Below are 26,356 nucleotides of genomic sequence, written 5' to 3' on the forward strand. Positions count from 1 at the left end.
GAAGCAAGAGGCAATCAAGGTCAGGCAAGCCCCTTTCATCAGCCGCCCTTTGAGCACCGCATGTTGCGTTCCCCACGCACGTGGCTACGTTGCGGCACCTGACACATCTCCTCACTCTATAAAAGACTGTGACAAATAAGAACATACCACTATAACAGTTATATTTAGCCCTCCTATCTCCATTCACCTTGAGTTAAATCAGATACTCAGAACGTAGCAACCACCTGCCACGCAGAGGTGCCGTTATACATGCCATACATCAGAAACCACAATATCCAGCAGCCTCGTGGTTTCACAGCCAGGTTGAAACGTCTCTGAAAGAAATGGGGTGAACTCAGTTGCTAATTTGGCTTCATGCTATCTCATCATACAGGGATCAGAGGGGTTCATTTATGCCATGCGAACAAAACAAGACAGCATTTCCACTAGAGTTTGCACCGAAATGGCACCCCTTTGAGTAGTACAAAGTATTTTAGAAATGAAGCAAATTTTAATCCTTGCTAACAACACAACTTCAAAATTATTTGTATGAAAAAGCATAGCCTAAATATCCTTACACTATATCCAGGTGAATTTCTCCTTGCCTCCCAAATCAAATGCATTTTGTCCACCACGCAGGTGTATTTCACAAGTACAAAAATAAATAAATAAATAAAAGGGTGCTCACACAAACAGCCACAGGTGTGAGACACAACACATTTCAGTTTTTCCACCTCTAGTCAGCAAAGACAAAAGACTCTGCAAAGGGTGAATATAAGTACTGGAGTTCTCCCCATTGACCCGTTTCCTGTGCTCAAGGACTCTGTACCCTTCCCAGGCTGGGCAACCTATCACTTAGTCTTTTACTATTACTTTTATGACCATAAGTTCATAAAAGATAGCAGGCCTGTTAGTACATTTCTTCTACAGCTATTACCAAAGATGGCTTTCAGCCAAAAGCACAGTGATTTGCATTTCAGAAAGATATGATAGGAAATACAAATCTGAAGTAGCTTATGGAATTATCAATTTCTCAAACACATGGTTATAGATTGGAGAAAAGGATTTAGCCATGCAGCTCGTGCAATGATACAAACAAAAAAAAGGTAATACATTGAAGATAAATATGTTTATGCCTCCAAAAGGTCCCAGACTTTTATAGCTCTTTTTCACACTGCAAGTTTTATCAAACCAGCACAGCAAAAACATTTTCACAGCCACCGTGATGGCTCAGCTCTTGCACAAGGACAGCATAACTGCCCAACTTCTTCCTTCCAGGGTGCAGAAGACAAGTAAAAATAACAAACCGCTTATTTCTGATATGATACTTCAGCTGATTACACAGAGAAAACTAACAGGACAGAGTATTAAAAATGTAAGTAGGATGAGCAAGCCTGCTGTGTTGATGGTAAAGTGTGTACACTTTTATCATACTTATGCTAAAGGGCAGAGCGATAGCTCCCAAAGAGACAAGCACAAGAATAATGAAGGCTTTTCAATATGTTCCAAAACATAACACACCACACCAAGTCTCTTAAACTCTCATCCCCTTTACCCAAGTGCTTAATTGGGTCGTCGCTAACTCACAAGCACAAACTTCGGAGAAAAACAGGGTAAGAACAGACTTGTACCTTTCATGGTTGCTTCAAATATTTCCATTCTGGGTGCAAATCAAGCATCAAAGACTGAAATTCAAACTGCAAAGGTTTCATTTATGCCTAAAGCAAACATCAGGTACTTTGCTACCATGGTAATGAACACAGTAAAAACACCTTAATCGCTCCTGATTCTGCAAATGTAAAGTAAGGCTCGGTGCAATAGTTAAAAACATAAGTCTGCCATCAGACACATATTGTGAGCTCACGCTTTAGAAAATGGCTTATAGTTTGAGTTCTGCAAAACCTGAAATACATAATAAATAAATGAACAGAAAAATTGTATTGTGTATGTTGTGCATATATACTACTCTGGTGCTGAGCATAATTTGTAAGATGAGTTGATTTATCAAGGGTTCCCAACATAATAGCCAGAAAACTGTTTGGGAAACGAGTCACCTGCTTGACTACTGTATGTTTGCCAACACCAAGAGAATAAATACTCAGCTTCGGAAAACTAAGCAAGTTTTATCTCATTTTTTATTTTAAATAATCAAGTTCCATGTCAAAGCTCAATACCCCGTGTTCACTTTAAAATGACAAATCATTTAAAAGATTTTTTTTTTTTTAGAAAACTAATGTTAACAGCAGCTGAATCTTTTATCTCTGACACATTTATGTTACAATATATATAATAAATTTGAAGCTACAAAGAGTTTTCAAAGTTGTTCCAGACTATCAAGCTGTTTTTGACTTCTTGGGACTGACCCCACCATCTTCAGCTGACTTCTCTGCTGGCCTCTTTTTTAACCCTTTCATTTTTCGTGTCTGCAGTTTACCAAGGTCTTGCTTCTGCATGTGGATTCGACCATAAGTTGTACCAAACACATCATGAGAGATATTCTTTTTCTTCTTAGGCTGTAAAGGAAGAAGAACATCAGTATTTGTGAGTAGGGGGTGCCAGGAGCTCTGGTGAGAAGCCAGATATCCGGCCTTGCCATCACCACGTTCACCAGTAATTAAACTACCAAATCAAGTGGCAAAAGCAAGGCTACATACACTATTTGGAGCTTAGAGATTAAGATTTGTTCTGCTCTTGTCTGCAACCAGAGGGGAATTTGTACACCAGATATTCACCACAAAAGTGCTACGGCCCCAGAAATATCAGTCAGCCTGTATAAAAGTAAGCTCTGGTCAAATATAGAATAATTAATACTTCGGCTTTTGCTCTTTTTTACATATAGATCTGGAAGTAATATATTTTCCATGGTGCATACCTTCAGGGCTTTTGGTTGTTTTAAAGACAGCTTATAAAGGTCATCTGAAGCTAAGTGTGTTCTCCTCATAACCAGATCTAACGAAGGTCCCATCTCTTCCAGTTCAATTCTTGGTATTTTACAGCCAGATTTCTTCAGAAGCACTCTATAGGAGAAAAACAACCAAAATCAACACCATCCTCTGTGATAAAGACTTAACTGTCTTTCTAAAGGGCAGGTTCAGTCCTGTAGTTCCATCACTATTTGAACACACCCAAAATATAATCTGGCTAAGGTAACTTTTTTTTTTTAAATGAAACTATTATTATCAGTAGTATTGTTAAAACTCAGTGCCAGTACCTTGAAAGCCATATCACGCCTCAAACTGAAAATAGTGCCCTGGGTATTAACAGACATGAAAACTATCAACTGTCATTTGCAGCAAAATAATCTGAGCACTAACTAAGAAAGTTTTTTGTTTGTTTTAAAGAATGATACTGATAAAAGTCACTTTGTTACAAGAAAAATCAAAATCACATGGAACACAAGCTATGGATGCTCACAGCCTCCTAAGGCAAGGCTGTGAGCTGCACAGGTGAACTCCAGTGCAGCCAGAAGATTGTCCTCTCCTGCCTTTTCCCATTTTTCCTTGTGTTATCACGGGCTGCAGCTGGATAACTGACTAAGTTTGTGAAGTCTAAGACAGTGCTGGGAATTCACACAAGCTAAGTCACACCACCTCACTAACACAACCACACGAAAGAGCAATCCTCCTCACTACGAGGGGGAGCTTGACACAGAAGGAAGCAGCAGGTTTAGGGCTCCTGTGTTTTCCTTCTGCTGTACAAGTTACTCTCTTTCATGCTGGAACACCTCTGCACATTACATGTTTGAAATTCAGCAAACTATTGCTCAAGCCAGTTCAATTACACAACTACAGGCTAAATTTGGGGAAAAGTTGACAAGCATATCAAAAAGCAAACAAATAGATAAAACACATACTCACTTATAGCTTCGCATGTAAATTTTCCCATCTACAGCTGTGAAATGCAGAACATACTCTAAACCAGCCAGGCGAATACTGGGCACGCTAGGACCTCTGAAGAAATCTGAAAGGATATTTTAAAAGAATAAATTCCAGGTTTCTTGGCTGAAAAGCAAACTAACAGATGACTATAAAACATCAGTTTATTTAATTAGGGACCCACATCACATCACTGATGTGAACTCCTTGCCTATATAGATATTCTTGTTGCATCTAACTAAGCAAAGCTGTACATGGGATACCTGTGTGTTTAACAGGGACCCCACTCAGCAGCCGCTCTGTGAAAACACAGGAGAGAAACTTAACATTTCAGGTGTCAGCTCCCACACTGGTGAAACCAGCTGGGTGTAGAAATCCTGACAGGAAAATAGTGACTTTCCAGAGGTAATTCAGTAGCAACAAATATGCTACTTAAAACTAAGTGCATGGAGAAGAGCATACATACTTCCACAGCAGTAACTTAGTTTCATTAAACTAATTGGGATAATTGCATTGTCTATTCTTCCAAATAGTCAGCCTTAAAGTCAGAAAAACAAAACGTATCTTGTTTGGTGTTTAGATCTAGTCATATGCTCAGCTAAACATATCAACCCAGAGAAGCCATTAGTTCAGATATCCATTTAAAGACATGATTCAACAAACTGATACTTAATCAGATTCTTAACCAGAGACACATTTGGATGAGTACAAAGGTGGTACAAAACAGACCAAAACTGTATCTTGTCTACTCTTATCTACATTTTCTCTCACTGACTTGGGGAAAAAAAATTAGATATATAATTTCTTTCACACCTCCCTCACAACAAAGCACTTCTATCCTTTAGGTAAAGCAGGATTTGTCTTTACAATTAATACCTTGCCTATTTAATAAGAAACACGTAACTATAAAAATAAGACACTTGAAATACTTGCTTAGTTTGCGAAGAGAACACTGAAATACAGGTTAAATACAAAATGAGCTCTCTCTAGAAAGGTTCTTTTATCAGGCTATGAAAAAATTACTGTGCAACCAGAGAGCTTGCAATAAGCACAGCAATCTGTCCAACATATGCAGAGGGTGGAGAAAGAATGTGACCTTGACTGAGGGAACAAGGTGTGCTAATAAACATGACAGGGCAACGCTGAAACAGAGGAGAACTGCTAACAGACGCAAAACACATCAGTCTTTTCCGTTCTGTCCCGTTTTCAGATCCCTCAGCTAAGTTGTCTTTTCCTCCGCTACCTTTTTCAAGAGTGACATCCAAAACAAAGTCTTGCTGGCAGATATCAGCTGGAGTCCAGCCAGGAAACTTCCTTGGTCAATTAAATACTCTCACATCGCCTCTTGTGGGTTGAGTTTGTAGTTAGAAGAACAGTTGCAAATAAAACATTTTGTTTATTTCTGGCATATATTTTCCCTTCGACTAGTTCTCTGTGGGTACACAAGCTCACATTTACAGTGGTTTTATTGGCAACATCTCTCTTTCGTATTTTCCTGTGGCATCATACATCTTTTTACCCACAGGATGATCTCTTCCAAACAAACGCAGGTGGTCAGGAATTTCTGTTTCCTGGCAATGCTGAACAGCTGCAGAAACCTTACACTTCAGTATACCCAGAGAGTTGAAGTTTTTTTAATGTACTCTTGATTTACAACTCTTGCTTTGGTTGGACTAGAGACTTGCTTTCTCCTTTCTTTCCATTCCTAGTTCTTTCTGCCCCTTGTCCTCACCATGCTTCCAGAACTTTTAATTTACTTCTTCCTGCAAAGAAATGCACAGGACCTTTCCATTTCTAGATTAAATTTCTAAGTTATTTTGGAACAGGAAGCTGTACACTTCTTTTTGTATCAATTCGTATCCCAAAGCTGGTAACACTGAAACCTATGTAGCAATGCTTAGCATTAGTGGAGTTTAAATTCTATCCCAGTCACCCCCTCTTGGCCAGAAGGAACTCACAAATCTTTGAGACACTCAAAAAGTCTGCCTGAGGAGAGCCACATGAAGAACAAGCTGATGGGCAATTTAAAAATCGTAGAGGTCTCCTGGAAACCAACATTTTAGAAGGTGTATAAGCAAGTCACGTAGTGACAAGCCATTTCAAGGATGAAATGGGTGTGCAATAACAACCAGCAAGCAGGAAGTGGTGTTGAGAGATGAAACATTTTATAAATGCAGGCATAAAAGGTTATTAGAATTTCATGAACTGCATTCCAAGGACTTACATGGCAAATGAATTCCTACATTACCACATCAGTAGGCAATGAAAACCAAGAGAGAAAGAATGGGATGCTTTTGTCTTCCAGGTCTCTAAAGAAAAATGCAGCTGCTGTTTATTTCTCCTAAACAACTTCTTGCACTTTGCAATTTAAGTGGACTACAGGGTTTAGCCACCACGAAGACAATAATTCACCCTTGCCTTTAATTTTACAAAGAAGCTGCTGTAAGATGATATTCCAAACATGCATAAACACTTTTGATACCACAAAAGCCAACGAAAGCTTGGTTGTTCATCAGCATCACTGGCATCGCACTGCTTTGGCAACAAGCAGCTGTCAGCTACCTCATATTCCCTCTGGGAGCCCAACAACACTGCTACAGTAACAAAATATTTGCTGTTGTTGCTATAAAGACTTTTTCTGTCTTTCTTAGCAATAGAGTGACAGCTTAAAAGCACCGTTTTTGCAGGGACAGAAATAATCAGTTCCTCCCTATCAGCTAAGGGTAGTTCTGAAGCAGGTCAAATTTTTACCCAAATGATTTTAATTGGTTAGTGATACCTTCAAGCCTTTACATTCCCTAACCTTTTCTTTTGTCCATTGTTTTGCATCTGGGTATTTAATACAAGTCAGCAGAACATTAAGACCTGGAGTGGTTGGAGTACATTCAAGAAGAAAGATTGGGTGTCAGTTCGAGTGCATTTGACTGCAGAGTCATTGAAGGCAAAGAAATCGGAGAGGAGAAAGGACAGATGAACATCAAATGAAACAGGATGTGGAAAGCTAGTTAGTTATTTGGCAACTATCTAATGATGACTGTCTTCCATTTCAGGTACCAAGCTGTTTGATGGTGGGGTGCATGAGCACATCTGGATGCCAATCAACAACACTGTGCAGATGTCTGAACAAGATACACTTCAGAAAATAATGTACCCGCTTCTTGCAGTGTAAATATTCATTTATAGTGACATAAATATGCAGTACTAAAACTCACTTCACATTCAGTATTACCCCACCTTCAAACGTTTATCAGTTATCAGCTTGTCATCTGTCCCCAAGAATTAGTCAGCTGTACTGAGAGGATGCAAGTTTTCTCCTCTCTTGCTCGCATTTCAGTTTCATCCCAGATAAAACATTTTGCTTTAAGAAATTATAATACTAAGGGAAAAAAAAATCTTATGTTTAAAGTCTGTTTCTAAAGAGCAATCATTTTTTTGTTTGTCTAGAAAAAAAGAGCCAAATCAATATTTACTTTATATGAAAGGGAGATCTTGCAAAACCGTAAGATTATGAATTGCTACAATCCAAGAACAGAACTGAAAGAACAAGACTGTTCTTACGGGGCCAGTTTCAGTAACTTAGCAGAGCTTTAAAAAAAAATTAAAAGGTAATCTACTTTTAGGAAACCTATTAAAAAGAAAAAATACACCATCCTACTTACTAGATTTGTTCTACCAAGCAAGATGCATTTTTAAGTATCAAAAGATACAGTACCACATGACTTCTATGTCCTAAAAAGCAACCCTAAGCATAATAATTTTTTATATTTCCTCAGAAAAAAAAACCCACAATGAGCTTTATCTTCCAGAGCCTCCAACCTTGAGACAGTAAAACAACTTTCTGCCAGTTTGTTTATTAAGCTCCAAGCCTGCCTGAAGTTAGACACAGATATTATCTACAGCTGATTTTTACCGCACATGTTCTTTCCAAGAACTCTACTCAATGGCACTTTTGTTAGAACTGGTCAAATTTCCAACAGAAAATCCTTTCATTATAAAAACACAAGCTCAATTATACAATTGACTTTTTCTGTAAGCAAAAATATCTCTTGTTCTGAATTTAATCCACTAATTTCAATTAGATACTTCAAAAATATCTGGCTAGAAAAGTGATGATCCAGTACAATTACAAGGCAAAGACTTTTTGAAAAACACCAGAATTTTCCCACAATCAAAGTAATTAATTTAGTGAACACAAAGTTTCAACTTTAGACTCGTTTAGGCTAGTCTTCTTCCCCCTCTAACAGTCATGATCAACTTAAATTTCATGTGACATGAATCTTAAAAGTGCCTTTTCTTGTTTTCTTTCTGTGCCAAGCATAAGCAAACATTTATTGACAAACCAGCATTTCCCAACAGATATTACTACAGATTTATGCAATCCTACTGCTCAGATAATCAAAATACTGACCAATAAGAAGGCTCTTCAGTCTTCTGTATTCTTCATTTACCTCGAACATGTCACCAGCAAATATCAGCATAGGTTTTGTTCCTTCAGGACATTTACTGTTCTGTGGAATAAGAATTTTAAAACAGAACAAAAATTCAGACCATGCTAAGGAACATATTATTGACCTAATAAGTGGGTAGCCATTCAACACTCAATGAAAAATTGTTATGACCCGTGATCAATATGGACAAAACAGACCCTTTTTTTTCATTGAACAACACTGTATGTATATGAAAGGACTTTAATTTTAAAAGGATGAACTGTATTATTCTTTGTGCTAGATTAAAAATATGAGATTCTTTACTATACAATGCGTAAGATAACACCTCCTGGTGAAAATGAGTGAATCTAACTGCAACTACTAACAAGGAAAAAAAAAACAGAAGCAAACAAGTCTGTTGTGCTTCTGACGCTGGACAGTACATGAAAAAGGCTAAAAGATCAGCTTAGTCAATCATGTAATTTTATTTCTGGCCAAACACATTTACTCAACTATACTTGCCCTGCTATAAGCCATGTTATGAAGATACACAAGACAATCCGACTTCAAGGGGAAAACTCACCTTTATAAACTTCTTCACTATCCCTCTAGACTTTCCTGCCAATTTATACACTGCGATGAGAGTAAGTACCATAAAAACTCCTTATTTTTGCAGTATATGAACTGCTTGATACAGAAGGACACACACATGAAATATTTTTTAGTCTTGCCAAAATGAGCCTAACATAGCCATAAAAGGCAAATTTTCTCTGGGTTTAAATAATCAAGATCTTATCTCCCTGTGTGAAATAAGTATAGTTCCCTGAAAACAGGCATCTATGCACTGCTGAAAGCTAAAGAAAGTTTCAGAATCATCTCAGTCAGCAGAGTGACCATCTTTGGTTAATATTTGAGAAGAGGGATTTCAGTTTTCAAAGCCTATGCCAACTGATATAGGAACCTACCATGAGCAGAACCTAAGGAATTTTGTAAATGTAACTCTTTAATTAAAAAGGGAAATATTAGGAATAAACCAAATCTAAAAAAAAAAAAAAAAAAAAAAAATTGCAAAAAGTTGCAAGAATGCTCAAAACACCAGAATAAAATAAAACAGAGCATGAAAATAACATTCTAGAGTACACAAATTTGCAATCCTCATATACTGCATGAAACACCTTTTTAAACAACTCCTGTCCTTGCGTCAAAGCACAGAAAGAGTCAATGCACCAAAACAATCCACCAGTAGATGTCAGCGAAATACCGAATTAGTGATTCCTTACCTTGACATCCTTTAGGGATACAAACTTCTCAATGCCCAGCTCAATCATGTCTAAGACATGATAGTCAAACATGCGACCTGTGAAAGTAAAGAAGAAAATCCACTTATTTAAATTATTCATTGAAAACTAGACCTTTCATTAAAATAAAAACCCAAATGAGACATATTACCTATTATCAGGTTGTTAGGTCGCTTCTTGTTATGAGAGCCAAACAGAAACAAAGAACAATCTGATTTCTTGGAAAAAAATTCCTACAATTGAGGAAAAGAACAAAACTCATGAGTTCCAGTTTGTAGTGTTTAAAATATTTGGTGAAGGTCTATGTCTCAAACACGTGAGTTTAGGAGCTGCTTAATGAGAAGATCAACCAGAGGAGTTTTGAGGATGTCCAGGTACCCATAAGCTAAAACCGACAGCTGGATTCAAGGTTCAAATAACAATTCACTTCTTTTTTTTGCTTCCCATTGTAGCCTTAAAGATCAAGCCAGGCAATTTTTTTCTTGCCATTTCATCTGTAATGCCCTTTTTCATAATTCCTCATTACTTGTTTATACACAAGATACCTTCAATCACTTCTCCTTGCCTGCAGAATAAGCATGCTGCAGTTGTAATGCCTCATTTTAGTTACCCGGCTAAGCTTTATACAGCATATTAGCTTTGCCTACCAATTTCTGAACAGCCAGCAAGCCCAGGAACATCTGCAAATATCTAATGTCCTCACACTTGGGCATGAGAGTCCTACTATAGAGCAACCTCACATCAACTTATTTAAGACTAAGAGGCTACTTAAAACCAAGCCAGTGGTGACTATCATAGAGAGGAGCTTTTCTCCAGGTGGAGCAGATAGAGAAACTCTTACAGTATCATGTCCAGAGTCAACATTACAGCAATTCTTTCTGAGGATATCCAATCTCAAAGCCTTTTCATGTGCTGCTGTGCCTCAAGGCAGACCCTCGTCCCGTACCAACCACTGTTCCTAGATACACACGCTTTTTATCCAGCACTTCCCAGAAGCACCAGCACTTCCACACCTGCGCTTGGCAGCTGTGAAGCAGAAAAAGCCTCTGTATCTCCTCCCAGCCCTGCAACAGCAGCTGCTCAGCAAGGACACAGCAGCTCTGCCCCTCGGGGAGGTCAGGAGAGGCAGCAGCCCCAGGAGCAAGCCAAGCCTGGATTAATCTCACACACAAAGCGCACAGCCCAGCACTGAGCTCTGCCACCAGGTCCCTGAAAGGTACTGGCTGTAGACAGATCAAGAACAGAACCATTCCCTTGAAACAGTTGCTCACACAGCTCCGTTAATCACTGAATGTTGATATATATATAAATTCTCTAACAGCTGTATATTTTATTTAGAAGATCACAGAATCACAGAATGTTAGGGATTGGAAGGGACCTCAAAAGATCATCTAGTCCAATCCCCCTGCCGGAGCAGGAACACCTAGACGAGGTTACACAGGAATGCGTCCAGGCGGGTTTTGAATGTCTCCAGAGCAGGAGACTCCACAACCCCCCTGGGCAGCCTGTTCCAGTGCTCTGTCACCCTCATTGAGAAGAAGTTTCTTCTCAAATTTAAGTGGAACCTCTTGTGTTCCAGTTTGAACCCATTACCCCTTGTCATACTGTTGGTTGTCACCGAGAAGAGCCTGGCTCCATCCTCCTGACACTCACCCTTTATATATTTGTAAACATTAATAAGGTCACCCCTCAGTCTCCTCCAAGCTAAAGAGACCCAGCTCCCTCAGCCTTTCCTCATAAGGGAGATGCTCCACTCCCCTGATCATCTTTGTTGCCCTGTGCTGCACTCTCTCCAGCAGTTCCCTGTCCTTCTGGAACTGAGGGGCCCAGAACTGGACACAATATTCCAGATGGGGTCTCACCAGGGCAGAGTAGAGGGGAAGGAGGACCTCTCTGGACCTACTAACCACCCCCCTTCTAATACACCCCAGGATGCCATTGGCCTTCCTGGCCACAAGGCCACAGTGCTGGCTCATGGTCATCCTGCTGTCCACCAGGATGCCCAGAGGCCCCTTTCCCTACACTGCTCTCTAACAGGTCGCTCCCCAATTTATACTGGAACCTAGGGTTGTTCCTACCCAGATGCAACACTCTACACTTTGATGCAACAAACTCAAATGTCTCAAATGTGTCCTGCATGTACTGCAACATCACATACATTGCAAAATTTCCCTTGTCAAAAAAAAAAAAAAAGAAAATAAAAAAAAGAGGCCTGTAACCAAAAAAAGAAACCCAAACAAAACCACCATACTAACTGGATTTGACTTTCCACATCTTCCCAGGCTCTGTTTATTTGTTGACACTGTTCTCAGTCACTCAGCCCCACTGTTTTGAGGTTCCCTGAAGAACCTCCTTTTAAAATATCAGAACAGTTTTAGCTACCACTTTTTCCCAGAAACTATCAGAAGTTTAAACCAGGGGTCAGCTGATGATCACCTAGTTTCTATATGACTGTAAAACCAAGTGATCCAGCTATGGGATTGTAAGAGGTTTAGTTTCAACACATAATGTCACAAATCTTTCCTTTCTGCCTACAGTAAGTTCTCCATTGCACTCACCATGTTTTTGGCATGGTTGCATTTCTGTCCTTCATGCCAAGAACAGAAGCACACACTACAAAGCCTCAGCATCAGTATTAATGCAGATGAGGCAACTTTCTACGTTGATGTATCTATGCTGCAAGAACAACGATTTCTTGTACGTAACACATTAAAAATGTGTTCGACAGTTGACTTAAAGCAATTCAGCAACTCCTCGAGCGCTCACTATTGGCTGCCTTCACTTGATTTTTAAAAAAAGGATCCTTAGTGATCATTAAGCTATCTCTCCCCTCCTCTCCCTTTTTATTTACAGAGAATTCCTTAGATACGTTTCCCCTTTATTTTCACAATATTTTTCACACAAGAAAGTGCACTTGTGCTCGGCTTGCATACGTGATTTTTTTTTTCTTCAGAGTTACTGAATACAAATCCCCAAAATTCCCAACTTTCACATGCATTTTCAGTGAGTTATTTCAACGACTGCCTCATGCACTGGAAAGCTCTCCATGTAAGTCAGCAGTGGCACAGAGCAAACATTACCAAAATACCATCACAGGGAAACAAACAACTTATTTTGGGATAATTCATTTTTGTCCTTATTGTAAAACCACAGCTGTACCTCACTATCTCCTTTCATTTTGTTGAACAGATATACTGCTTTTATGACAGACGCATTTCAGCAGTTTAAGTGATGCTTCAATTGAAGTGCACATATTGTGAGATGTAATCTTAGGATTAGTCCCCATTATTTTTAGTCTTCCTGCCCACAAATTACCCTGACCTTACAGACTGAATCAAAACCAAATTCACATGGGGCATATCCCCAAAATACTTCCAAATACACCCCCCTGCTGTCCAAAATACCCTCCAAGCTTCTGAAGAGCCCTTCTTTTGCAACCTCTTTGCAGGCCCAATACACATATTCAAGTGAAACTGCACATTGCTCTGACAGCTCTTGACTGAATGTTGGGACAGAACCCTCAGCGACCATCTCGCTCTTGCACAGCTGATGCACAAGGATGCACGTGGTGCTCTGCTGCGCTTCTCTGCCTCTGATCAAACACAAGGAAGTCACAGAAAGCTGTGATCCCCTCCTCCCCATTTAACTACTTTAACCTATGAATTCATCAAATCAAAAACAAGTTCTCAATAAGCTATGGCACTTTAGAGGACTAACTTTTAGAAAACCAAAATAAACCACTTTATTCTTCCTTTCATATCAAGCACAGATACTTACAATAGCATTACAGACTTCTACATTTGCCCATCACTTTACAGAAACACACGTTTAAAGTTCTCACAACTTGACACTTCCGTCTTACACCCAGAGGAAGAATTTACTTACTGATGCCAGAAATGTAGACAACGCCCTACCTTCAACTTGTCCAAACTCCCCATAAACTTTCATCATCTAGTTCTTTCTTTCTCATCTAGTTCCTCACAGATTAATAGCAAATTACCCTAAAATAAAGTTTTTCATTACTTTAAGACTCTAAAATTACAAGAGAAGATGTAGTTTATACTTACCAGTGATGTTTGATCCTCAAAAGGCCTAGTGATATTTTTCCTGAAAGAAGGAAATTTATTTTTTTTTTAAAAGAACAGACCCAGATAAGCACATTTAATTAGTTCTCCGATAACATCAAAACTCTGCATTCTACTGGAAACTCCAGCAGCAGAGGTTCAGTTTTAGTTCAAGCCATAAGCTATATTAATCCTGCCAGGAGTTCCTTAGTGCCACAGTTGCCATTTTAAGTAATTTCCTCCACATTTCCTGTCTCGTGGGGCCTGACTTCATAAACAACTGCCATTGCTTGTTCATCTAACACTAAATTCAGCTATTACAATTAATGTCCACAACCACCACAACCATACAGACACTGGGTTCCCATTTTGAGCAAGATGTATCTATCATTGCAACCTGTAATTCTAATTTATAAGAATTCGGATAGAAAATTTCCAGCCTACTCATCTGACACAGAACCTTGCTCTCATAGAACCAGACTATTCATGCTTGGAAACTACCAAAAGCTGTTTTGTCAGAAGATTCAAAGACATCAAAGTGAGACCACTTACTTTTTATACAGTACAGCAAAAGGCTTCTTCACAGCATACTGCAAAAGACAAAGTCAAACACGTTATCTCTAACACATAGAAGTGCACAGCACTGCTTTTTATAAAACCCAACAACTCACACGATCACAAGAATTCGAGTAATTGTTTGCGCAAATCACCCTAGAAAGGAAGTCATTTCAAAAGGCCTGCTCACAATAATACCCTTCAAGTCAGTAGCAATCTTGGTGCCAAATTAATTGCAGAAGGACTTATTTCTAGAAAGTAAAAAATAACAAAATAACTGAGAAACAGCTGAAATCAAAGCTACATAATGGAATCTCTCTGCTTCTAGGGGCATGAGGAAAAACAGTGAGTGAACAACCACCTGATTTTCATCAGCATAAGATGGTAAGAAAACAAAAAAGAACGGAGGAAAAAAAAAGAGTGTATGGACAGCTATAATATTTTCAGGTATGGAGTTAGGAGACAGAATTGGTCAGTTTAAGTTTTGGAACAGGTTGAAAGCTCCATATCAATGCACACAAGCAGTTTACACAATTCTGGGATGTGACTTCAGCTGAGCAATCCAGTTCCAATTCTGAATTTGTTTTCAAATGGACTTGCAAAACTTCTCCTTACACACTGGACAATCATGGAAAAATAACAATGAAGAGAATAAGCTCAAAACTTCTGGCAAAGAAGAAACTGGAAGAAAATCTCCATTGAGGGGTAGGTAATGACACCTTTGGAATACAGGTCAATTTAAGATTTGGGGAATGGGGAGAGTATGGAAATATTGATCTTGCAGTAGAGAATCTGCAAATTGTAAGAAAAAGAGAAAGGAAGGTACTCTTGGTGTAGCACCAAAGGTTGTATAATTAAAGGTTACATACTATGTCCAACAACTTACAATGTCTTTAAGCACTTCTGTCACGGTTAAGTTTGCATTTCCTCCTTTTATGAGCATGGCATTTTTTGTATTTTCTTTAAGTTTGGGTTCTCTCTTCTCAAGAAATCTTTTTGCTCTCTTAGTTTTAGGCTTTCTGTAAATTAAATTAATAGTTAAAAACATAATATCAGTAACAACATCCAACACCAGAGAAAGCAGTAAAACAAAACAAGAATTGGAACAAGATATGTTCAAGTTACTTGTTTCAGTGACTCAAACTCATCCCAACCTGCAGAACCACAATCAATATTAAAGACTCAGTCTGAGATTAACGCGTTTTACTGCCACTCTTCTTCCTCTCTGTCTCCCCAAGCTAGCAAAGGTGATTTTACTTCTGACAGGCCAAAAGCTTCCCCCACATCAGCTCCAGCCCCAGGTCAGAGCCGTGCATCCAGAAAAAAAGCTCAAGTATAACATATCTGTACTTGCAATACTGTGCATTATTCAGGTGAAACACACCAGCCTCAGCAGGGCCACAGAGCCTGCATAAATTAATAACGACACAGCTTAAGAACTGCATTTCCCCACTAGATGAATGTGAAGCTTTTAATAACTTCTCCGTGAAGCACTGTATTTATTTTCTTTTTAAAACAAGCAAACACCCCCACACCGGTACTTCCAACTGCAAACGAGCAGTTCTTTCAAGCGTACAGAAACACACACATTCCACACCAGCCGGTCACCACGGCTGCTTTCAGTCACCGGGTCGGGGCTCTCTGGCCACCAACCAGCAGCGCTCGCTTCCCCGCCTCGCCGCACGTTTTCCACGGGCCTTTTCTCTCCGCCGGCCTCGCCCCTTGCGACGCCCCCCAGCGCAGGGCCGCCCAGGCCCCACAGCCGCCCGGCACCGGTTCCCCCGCGGGCCGGGCGGGCACCGCGGCCCCCGCCACACTCACACCACCCGGTCCAGCGCGTCCATCGCTGCCTGGGCGCCGCCTCACGTGCGCGCCCCGCCGCCGTCCCGCAGCAGCATCCGGGACGTCACATCCGCGCGGACAAGGCGGCGCCAAAAAGCGCACGGGGTGGAGCACTGAGCATGCGCGAGGCGTTACCATGGCTGCACCACTCGCTCAGCTTTTCCATTAAATACTCTATGACGATGTACGTATGTAATACCGACCCACGGACGAGCTAGGGGCCACAATACAGTCACATGGACCAGCTTGGGAACAACTGATGCACCGTTACAGCAGATCAGAGCCAATAAGCTATCAGAAAAACAGACTTCCTTTTGTATAGTATATATTATATACAAAATTATGACCTAGATTTCAGCTGGTCCACAGGGGGTTTTGAGACCTGACTGGACAAAGCCCTGAACAACTCTGCCTGAATTCAGCACTGACCCTGTTTTTAAGTAAGAAGATGGTCAAGAGACCTCCTAAAGTACCTTCCCACAGGAAGGATTTCTGACATGTGTCAGGGGACAAAGGATGCTAGAGAAAATCCAAACTGAGGAATCTGATGAGTAACCAAACAAGTCATAAAAAGCACACTTACTTGAATTGTCTTTCAGTAAGTGCAGTACAAGAACAGACACAGTATGCACCTGAATACAACACATGAGGCAAGGTTGCACTTGAAAAATTCAAGACTTTATTTTAAGGAATGTTTTTTGTTTTTTTTTTTCTTTTTACAAAATGTTCCAGCCTGTACAATACATCGACATTTTCCTAAGGTAGGGGTCTTTTTAAAATTATGTAACCATTTCCTCTTCTACACTTTTGAGGTAGATAAATACATTTCCAGTTAGCATTTTAAAAAACACTTAAGCCCTCCCCATTATAATCCAAAGATAAAGGCAATGCACAAGAACACAATGTCTGTTTTTCCACTATTAATTGCTCAGATAAATTGGAAATCACATCACAGGCTATAAAAGCTGGCATTTAAAAGTTGGCCCATTAACTCCATGAAGAAATCCTGAAAAGATCAGAGCTGATCTCATGGAGGGGCATCGTCTAAGGCAACACTTCCAGAAGGAGAATCCTCTGCCCCGGAAGCAGGGCTGTCAGGCAGAGGAACAGGGGCATCCATTTCCAAGCTGTGCTGCTTCTCTAGATCACAATTCAGGTCAGAATTTCCTCCAACACTCACCTCTTCCTCTGACTCTTCAGCCAGTTTATCTTGGGCCTGAGCTGACTCCTCAGAATCCTCTTTTTCACGCAGAAAACTGCAAATCGTGTTAGGCCTGCTGTAGGAAAAATCTCTGTCCTTGATCTGTAGCCACTCCACTCCACCTGATGCAAAGAAGGAAAATTGGTATTACTGACAAAAGGACTTAACAGTGATTTTTTTTTTCTTAGTTTGAGTTCACTGTTATTAAGGCTGAACCTGACCAACATTTAAGTGAAAGAACCACTTAGGATAGAAGGATGTCTTTCCAGAATTTGGGCCAATACTAATTTTTGAGTCTCGCCATAGGGCTTGAACCATTAATTTTCCTTGAAAAACAGGGCTATGAATAACAGAAAGTAATTTGATAAAGACCAGCTTAAACTAAATAGAAACGTACCAACACGCATAGGTTAAATTGACTTAACCAAGACATATAGCTCCAGATACTGGAGATCTTGTGCGTGGTTCAATGACAATACCAGCTCAGTGTCTTAAGAGCGGCCACAATGAAGATAAAATTACTAGGAAAGCAATGAAAAGTAGCAATGTCAAGATAGAAAACTATGCTACATCCACATCATGAGTATTGTGTCCTGCTCAACCCATACTGTAAAACTAGAAAAAAAGAACCAAGAATTGGTGAAAATAGTTAGCTCTCAACAGAAGAGACTAAAAAAACCCCAAACCAACCAAAATACCAGCCACACAACAACCACCACAAAAAAAAGCAACAACAACAAAAAAAAAGACAGACTAGAATTCTACTTGGAGACAGCTCAGAGGGGGCAGATGTTTATAAGGCTGTACTAGAAAACAAGTAGATACCGACTTCTCTCCTAATTTTGGTAACAATCTAAGTAACTCGCACTCATTGGAAGCACCAGATCACACATTTGTAACAACCACAAAAGCAAACGATCAAGAAAACCCTAGTAAAGTTGTACTTTTTCCCTACAAGAGAATGTGATTTGAAAACTAACTGCTATAAAAAGTGGCAGAAGTCAAAAGCACAGACAGGTTCAGAAAGCAAATGAAGACGACAGAGCCTTTATATACCAAAAGCAAACTCCTGTCAGGATATTCATGACCTGCTGAACACCAGAATGACAGCCAAAAGGAAGAATTACTCACGTTATGACCCCCTCCTCCTATTTTCCACACACCCTCTTACTGCTGTCCATAGTCAGAAATACAACACAGGACCTCACCACCTTTGGTCTAAAGCAGTATGGCAGTTCCTCTAGTATTTATGTGTCAGACACCAGCCTTAGACTCTTAAATTAAATATAATTCAAAGTGCTGAGAAAATATTTTACAACTACAATAAACAGAATAAAACGTTTGTCCATCTAAGTCTTAGAACATCTGGTCATGATAGGAAATTACATCAGAAATAGTTTAAGAATTTGTGTCACCTCCTGAACTCAAGTATATCAAGCTCTTACAACATGCATCAAAGAGACTCCAAATAGAACTGGGATTCCTCTCTCACTTAGATTTTTAGGCAAGACACATTGCCCATTCAGAAGATACTGTAGTTACTTTGTGTGCACAACATTAAACTTCTGTCATGGTACAGAAACAAACGGTTTTTCAGCAGTTATCATCATTATTGCTTCCCCAGAACAAAACATGCCTTTGTATTAAGCAATATATTCTCTCCTTTACTGTACTTCAAAAAGAGTACTTTCTGTTTAATATTACCTACTTAATCCTATGGAGAGAAGAAACAGTACGTGGTGTTGATAACACTAATGTTTGGTTACATTCTAGATGACATTTCATGTCATACCTCCTATGACCAATGTCCAGCTGATTGCTACATACTCTTAAAATATGAAGCAGTAAGACTGACCTGAGTGAAAAAAACAACTAAAAGCAATAGGATACTGCTAATGAATAGTACTATATATGGTAGGATACTCAATATCTGACTATGTAAGAGCACTTTCGTACCAAAACGTACAAAATAAAGCAAACATAAAAGTACTGAGTTCTGCCTACAGAATGAAAATCAATTGAAATGGTCTACTAGGTCTGTCTTTGCAAGTAAGCTAAATTAATTTACAATTAACTGTAAATTAAGTAATAACAATTCACTGTAGTACATACAACATGGAACTTCTCACTAAGAATATTAATAGACTTTCAACAATTAAGAGTCTCAAAAAGTGATGAGAAAAATTGATGGGGGGTGGGAAATCAATTAAGAACTACTAAACAGCACCTCTGATTTCAGAACTGGTGCCAAAACTTTTAGATGACAGAAAAACATACGAGATAACATCAACATATGTTTGCCCTGTTTTTACACTCTTCCGTAGGAATCTCCTACTGGCCACTTCTAGGGGCAGCACTGGTCAGAAGCAGCATCTTTCTTCATTTGTTTTGTATTTTTCTATTTACAGATACACATTTATTGCCTAAAAAAGAAAGTTCCTCTAACTTCCTGCATGCTCTTGAATCAAACAACCAAGGACAACACTCCTAAGCATAAGCCATCCACATCCCTATACATAAAAGCAGGACTAACCAACATTCTCTTCTCCTTCCTTCTTCTCTGTCAAAAGTGTCCGTGTCATGTTCAACTTCTTCATTGTGTGACACTTATATTTCAGCTGTACTTTTTGGTTGCCTTCTGCATCTACTATGAAGAGAGAAGAAAAAACAATAACCAAAACCCAATCATTGTAGTGAAGTCCACTATCAGCTGAAACAAGACAAAGATTATTTTTAACCTCCCAGGCTACCACAATGAACAGGACATCAAATCACAACTATTACCATGCTCTGTGTTTTCTTCAAAAACCACACAGGTTCCCAACGTATCTATGGGGGAAAAAGTGACAAAGTCTTAGAGGCTAATTTATATCAGCTGCAGATACTGCACCCCATGGCACAGCACTGCAAACGTTCTGACCTCCAGCCCCTCGCAAGACCTCACTGGTAACCACACTGCCAACTCAGACACAGCCAGGAGTATCACAGTCTTACTTTGAGGTATTTTATGTCCCACATTCTCTCTGCCGAAATACCTGCTGGTGCACCCTGCAGCCATACTTTCCAGTATGTAACACAGGTGCATGGCTAATTTAGCTACGTCACACTGGTGCTGCTCTATATGGTATCACACAAACACCACCCAGAACTTCAGCAACTCACAGGCCCACATTCTTCATCCACAGTGCAAATCACTGTCATTGATAAAGTTCTCTGGGTCATACGAAAAAGTAGAGATCGTATCCACACCATTTTTCCTACCTTCATAGTCTCCAGCAAATACGTATCTGTCCACTTGTAAAATGGGCCTCTCTCTCTCTATTCCCTACAAAAAGAGAAACAAAATGGCATGGATGTCAGGTCTCTCCTAGTTCAGCCAAATTTCTTGCTGGGAGACCATAGAAGACATACAGCAGAATCCAGATTATATCAATTCCTTGAAAAGATAAATAGTTTAAAAAACACAGCATAAAGTAATAACATTAGAATAAGTATTCCATAGCACCGCAAATGTAAAATGAAACATATATTTTGGTATTAGAGAAAAGGAATAGATTCCAGACTGTAAAGCTTTCTCAAACTATTAACTTCATATGAAGAAAACAACATCTTTAAAAGAGGATTTATGGAAGTGGGTAAGAAAGCACAGCAGAGGCTATGATTTTACAGAAGGTAGCAGAATGCTGAAATAATGTCAAGACATACAATTAAATAAGTATTTCATAGTTTTCAAAAACTGTAATAAAAGTAGTTTTAGTCATTACAACTGACTCTGAAGTCTTCAGCAAAGTTACACATTAGGAGTGTGGGGACAAGGAATTTTCTTTCTGTTTTTGTAGGAGGCTTGATTAAGCAGTGGCAACAACAGTTACAAAGGGTTTAGCCAATCTTACTGTAAGATCAGTGTACTGTAAAAAACATAATTAAAATGCAATGATAATTTTTCCGTCTATCATCAGACATGTTACTTTAAGTATATTAAATATAAAGAATATACCAGATAGTACTGTTCTAGTAATTGTAACAAAACAAACAATGCTGAACTGGTACAGAAAATGCTCTAGTATGTTAAAAAGGACCAAAGAAATTTAGATCAAACTGCAGCCAACTGTCTACTTAGGTTACATGAAATAATTTAAAAACACTGTTATTTCCTTTAGGAAATTAATTTAACCTCAGTTTTAAATTAGCAAATAAAAATATACATATTTGCATGAAAAAAAAATGTTATTTTCTAAGTTCCAATTAATAAGAGTTCTGTAAAACAGGAGAACTTACAAAATTATTTGGAAAAGACACAAGGTGAAGAAGTTCAGCACAAAGCCTCACAACAGCACCAGAGGTGCAACTGGAAGGTCACAGAAACTTCTGTGATTACATTGTGAAGGAGTCGGATACTTTTTTTTTTTTTTTAAACAAAGAGAGAGTAAGGCAGCAGTTCTATCAGCTCATTCCCTTCCTCTGCAGCAGAGCTCTTCCAAATACACAGGCCAAGATCCCATTATTCTTGATATAAGGTATAACTAGAAACTATACTTGGACAAAAATTAATGCCTGAACGGAATACACCAATTAAGGCAAAGTATCTTTTAGCAGTGCATTGCAAACAGCAACATTATTCAGGTCATGAAGATAAGCATACACTAAAAGTTTAGAAGATGAGGCACAATGTGGTAAATTGCATAAAATACAGAATACCACACAAGTTAATAGGAATTTGTGCAATTTTCCTCTTATACTTTTAACAAACAGAAATGTCTAAGATCAGCAAGCTTTAATCTCTGGAATTCTCTGTCTGCTGCATAAATTGAGAACACTAACAGCATTAAGCTAATATGTAGAACATATTTTGGTAGAGTTTGTTTGTGGTGTTCTGTTTTTTACTACAAAAAAATTAATGAGCAGTACTAGGCAGCAGCATTAGGGTTTTTAATATTCAAAATTTTATTTATTTGGCTGACTGCATTCATTTTTGAACTATGCAAAAATGGAGACTGTCTTCCCCTTATGTGACCAGCGTCACAGAATACTTGCTAAACAGAATAATACAAAGCCGAATCTTTTATTGGAGTTTTAACAACAGTTGTCCCTAACAAAAAATCTCAATGAATGCTTACTCTGCTGAGTGAGCACAGGTACATTTGGATACGACCAGGATACAGCATACATACTTTAAAGTTTTTCTAGAAATATTACAAAAGAATCTCAAAGCACAAAATTTAAAAGACTCACATCTAACAGTACTGAAGAATACGTAGCTATTCAGCCGCCAGTAATGAACCATCTACGTAACACATGTCAACCGACTTAGGTCAGACCTAGGAAGCAAATCTGCTTATATAAGCATATCCACCCAGGGATTGATAACTTATGAATTTTGATTGTATTTCTACAGTTCAGATTTTCAGAACTGACTTCACGACCTCACATATTTCTAATCATTGGCATAATTCCAATACATTCTCTTCTGCCTTTGCAGTCTTTTATAAAGGTCCAGTTTCACAAAGTATTTGCATATCACTAGTAATTGTCTACCTACCCAGCTCACATAGTCCATGTAGATTTTGAAAGGTGAATTAAATCTGTCCCATATAAGGTGATTAAACAACTCAAAAGGAAAAGGACAGGTAAGCCAGATTCTCACAATAAACTAAGTGAAAGAAACAACATCCAAAACCGTTTACCAAATGCTTAAGACCCGATTGTTCTTTAGAACACTTGAACTTTCCAGGCAGTGTCTGCAAAAAACAAAAATCATAAATACAGTGCAATTCAGAAAGATTTGGGGTTTACCTGTCAGATGTGCTGAAGTTATTTCAAGGAATGAGCTTAACAGTATTCTTTGAAATGCGCTAAATACATAATTTAAAAAACTGAACTTGAAATCAGAGGGGATAATGGTCCTAGCTTATAAATACTTCTGAAAATTCTTCCTTATATTTACATAATACTATGTATTACGTGTTGTGATACAGAGTTCACAACCTGCAGCCAAATACAGCCAAGACAGTGCATAGATCTCTAGGAAAGATTTGTTCTAAATGTTATCGACTTCAAGGAATTTAGAAACAGCCTCAGTCCTTTGTTCACATGCACACTGACTTACCCCTTTCCTATTGTGCTGTAATCACTCACCAAAATCTTGCATTTGTTTTCACATTTTTCTAAGAAGTCGGAATCAATAATTCCTGATAGTTCCACCATGACCAGCTGCTCCTACAAGATAAGTTTATAACGTGCATCTGTAATTTATATATTTGAACAATAAAATGAAACCCACAACAAAAAACCCCAAACGCAAAGCCTAGCACACAAAGACCCAGACTTTCTGAATAAACAGACCCCAAATCTGATTTAGTCTGCGTTTTGTTGAGAAAATATGGCAGACAGATATTGCAGTACCCAGGGCAATGCAGCAACCCGCTACTCCATCATACACCTGCTTCACACTCCAATTTCCTGGCCTTCTCTCCCCATATAGAATAGGCAATCATTTTTCACGGGTGAAATCAACGTGATCGATTGATTAATTAACAATATGACCAGTCACATATTCCAAAATACGTTTCCTAAAACTTTTAGCACCTACCTATGTAAGACACAAAAGCAAGAGGTGAAATTAAGCAACACGCTGCTTGAAATGGTAACTTTAAACTCTTTGTAACACATCACCATGAAATCAATTGCTGTTCGTAATTTCTTACAGTTTGGGGTGAGGAAAACACAAAACCAAACCAAGAGACAGACACTCTGAAAAAAATCTTTTATTCAAGGGCAAAAAGAGTTTTCAAGAATCATCTTCTCAACACTTATAAATACACATAATATTAGATTCATAGTTTGTATTTTCAAATCTTCCGGGGGTAGGACGCAACTGAAACTGCAAGAGCGCCTGTTGACAGCGCCGTTTTCCACAAAACCTGAGGCTAAACAGCCCTAACGACACGGCTGCGGAGCCCGAGAAACCCGGCAGGCCGCAGGGACCCCGCCTGCTCCGCCAGCCCGGGGACCCCCGCGGCGGCCCCGCGCCCGGCTCGCCTCACACCGCCGGCACCGGACAACGGGGAAGGGCTCGCAGGGACGCGGTAGGAGGAGGGAGAAAAGCCGTCACCTCCGCCCTCTGTGGAGCCTGGAAGCAGGCGCTGGGCTCTGGCGGGCACAGGGCCGGGCGCAGCCCCACCTGGCAGCCTGTGCCATCCCGCTCCTCTTGACCGGGGGAGAGAGGGCCGGGCCGGGTCACAGGTAGAACCCGCCGCGCCCCTTCCCCGAACGCAGCTCTAAGGGAGGGCGTCCGGTCTCAGCAGGCACCAACCTCCACTTCCTCTTCCTCTGCTTCATCTCTCCTCTCACCCTCCTCCGCCCTCTCCTCCGCCGCCATGTCGCCCGCGAGCGCCCCACTCCCGTTCTTCCCCTCAGCGCGCACCACGTGGACCCGGCGCCGCCATCTTAGATGGGCGACCGGTGCCGCCCCTCCCCCCTCCCTTCGGCGGGGTTGGAAGCGGCGCCAAAGGCAGCGGCGGCCCCGCCCCCGCCGCTCGCGCCAGCCGCCCCCCAGCAGGAGGCGGGAGTGAGGCGCGCGCCGCGGCGACCGTTGACGGGTGGAACGTGAGGAGCGGCCGGGCCCGGGCGAAGAGGGTGAAGCCTGGCTGGGGAGGCGCCCGAGGCCGCGGTAAGATGCGGGGCTGTGGCAGCGGGAGGGGAGGAGCGGCAGCCCAACGGGAGGAGGGGTTTCTGGGGGGCGGGCTCTGGGGGACAGAGGGGGCGGCTGCGGCAGGAAGCGCCTTCCAGGCCCTGAGCAGCTTTTAATCAAGGGGACTCCGTCACCCTCCGTCACCGTCCCTGTACGCGAGCTGTTCTGCCGGCGCCGCCTCGCCTGCGCCCGAACTTCTCACTACCTACGGTTTTCCACAGACCTTGCCAGAGTCACAGCCCTTTCTCCGGCGTCGTTTCCTAGGTCGAACCAGGCGCCTCATCTCTGCTGGACAGAGTCCGGGTTTCCCTCCTCATCCCGATATCCCATCTTCACACCTGTGCCACTTATCTCCCTCCTTTTGTGCTGGCCTTATAGGCACTATTGCAGGTTAAATCTTGCCAGACCCTTCTTCAGTGGAAGAAAGGGAAATGTTTTGTTTTGTGCATGGTTAAAATGTATTTGCTATTTTCGTGGCCTGTGCCAGATGCTTTCTGTTTATCTTGTCAGGTTTGAATACACTCTCATCCGATTTCCATCTGATAAGGATTTCTGAGATAACCTGTTAATTTATTTCTTTGTAAGTGCAGGACGTTGCACTCCATAATCCTCAGTTTTACATTGTATTTTGTAATGTAATTATATCATTTTTTCCTTCTGTATGTTATGTTTCTGATTTTGTGCCATGTGTCTTCCTACTCATTCTGTCAAAATGTTAAATAAAAACTGATCCCAAGGGAGTTCACTGTAGATTTTCTTTCAGCCCCTACTTAACCTCAGTCTCATATAAAATAAACATAAATGTCAGTGTAGTGCTATATCAAGTGTTTAGCAGTGTCCAGATATGTGTGATCCAATGCGTTTCTCCTTTTCCTAGAAAAATCACTGATTTTAAACATATTAAGTAAGTTTAGCAGGATTTCTCTTTGGGAAGCCGGCTTTAGGCTTCATGTAATTTCCTATTAAGCTTCATGTTTTTAGTTACTTTTTTTTTTTTAGATCTTGTCTTAGAATGTTGCAGACTGCTGTGGTAAGAACAGCCTATAAATTTAGGTTAGTTCTAAATACAGAAAAAGATGCTGGGGCATGTTACCTTTTAGTCAGAAAAATTGCAAAGGCTTGAATTTTGACTGCAGGGGATTATAGTTGTGGAACAGATGTTTGGTATATTACAAGTGTTAATTATCAGATATTTTAAAATAATAGCTTGTATAAGTTGATTGGTGTGGGCTGCTGTATTAAAGGGTTTTAGAAAATAACAAAAAAAAGTTTTTGAGTATTTGATTTCATGTTCTGCCACTAGAAGGAGATAGATAAATAAAATTATGCTTAGAGAGCTTGTTGAACATTTCTGGTAGGTGTTTTTAATGAGCGTCTCACTTTTAAAGCTGCATGTAAATGCTGTTAACTTTGGCTGGTTGATCT

At 40.0% G+C, this 26,356-nt stretch overlaps 2 protein-coding genes across 4 annotated transcripts; both read right to left on the reverse strand.

Annotated features, from left to right (window-relative positions):
* Positions 1-2,096: 2,096 nt before the first annotated feature.
* RPF2 (ribosome production factor 2 homolog) lies at positions 2,097-16,149 on the reverse strand. 2 transcript variants are annotated; one of them, XM_082048881.1, is made up of 10 exons: positions 16,020-16,149; positions 15,085-15,217; positions 14,196-14,233; positions 13,647-13,686; positions 9,731-9,812; positions 9,562-9,638; positions 8,263-8,362; positions 3,837-3,939; positions 2,852-2,996; positions 2,097-2,492 (listed from the first exon to the last, which is right to left on the reverse strand). In XM_082048881.1, the coding sequence occupies exons 1-10, from the start codon at positions 16,040-16,042 to the stop codon at positions 2,313-2,315; spliced, it is 921 nt and encodes a 306-aa protein (XP_081905007.1). In that variant the 5' UTR covers positions 16,043-16,149; the 3' UTR covers positions 2,097-2,312. The 2 variants fall into 2 exon arrangements, with proteins under 2 accessions (XP_081905007.1, XP_081905008.1); XM_082048882.1 differs by lacking the exon at positions 16,020-16,149 and adding an exon at positions 15,787-15,805.
* A 547-nt stretch (positions 16,150-16,696) lies between these two features.
* GTF3C6 (general transcription factor IIIC subunit 6) lies at positions 16,697-24,713 on the reverse strand. 2 transcript variants are annotated; one of them, XM_082049153.1, is made up of 6 exons: positions 24,554-24,713; positions 23,377-23,457; positions 20,503-20,566; positions 20,026-20,070; positions 19,775-19,885; positions 16,697-17,363 (listed from the first exon to the last, which is right to left on the reverse strand). In XM_082049153.1, exons 1-6 carry the CDS (start codon positions 24,617-24,619, stop codon positions 17,068-17,070), a joined length of 663 nt encoding a protein of 220 aa, XP_081905279.1. In that variant the 5' UTR covers positions 24,620-24,713; the 3' UTR covers positions 16,697-17,067. The 2 variants fall into 2 exon arrangements, with proteins under 2 accessions (XP_081905279.1, XP_081905278.1); XM_082049152.1 differs by having other exon boundaries at positions 19,775-19,888; positions 24,554-24,712.
* Between the last annotated feature and the right edge of the window lie 1,643 nt (positions 24,714-26,356).

The sequence above is a fragment of the Streptopelia decaocto genome (assembly GCF_964273445.1).
Source record: "Streptopelia decaocto genome assembly, chromosome: 3".
NCBI classification, from domain to species: domain Eukaryota; kingdom Metazoa; phylum Chordata; class Aves; order Columbiformes; family Columbidae; genus Streptopelia; species Streptopelia decaocto.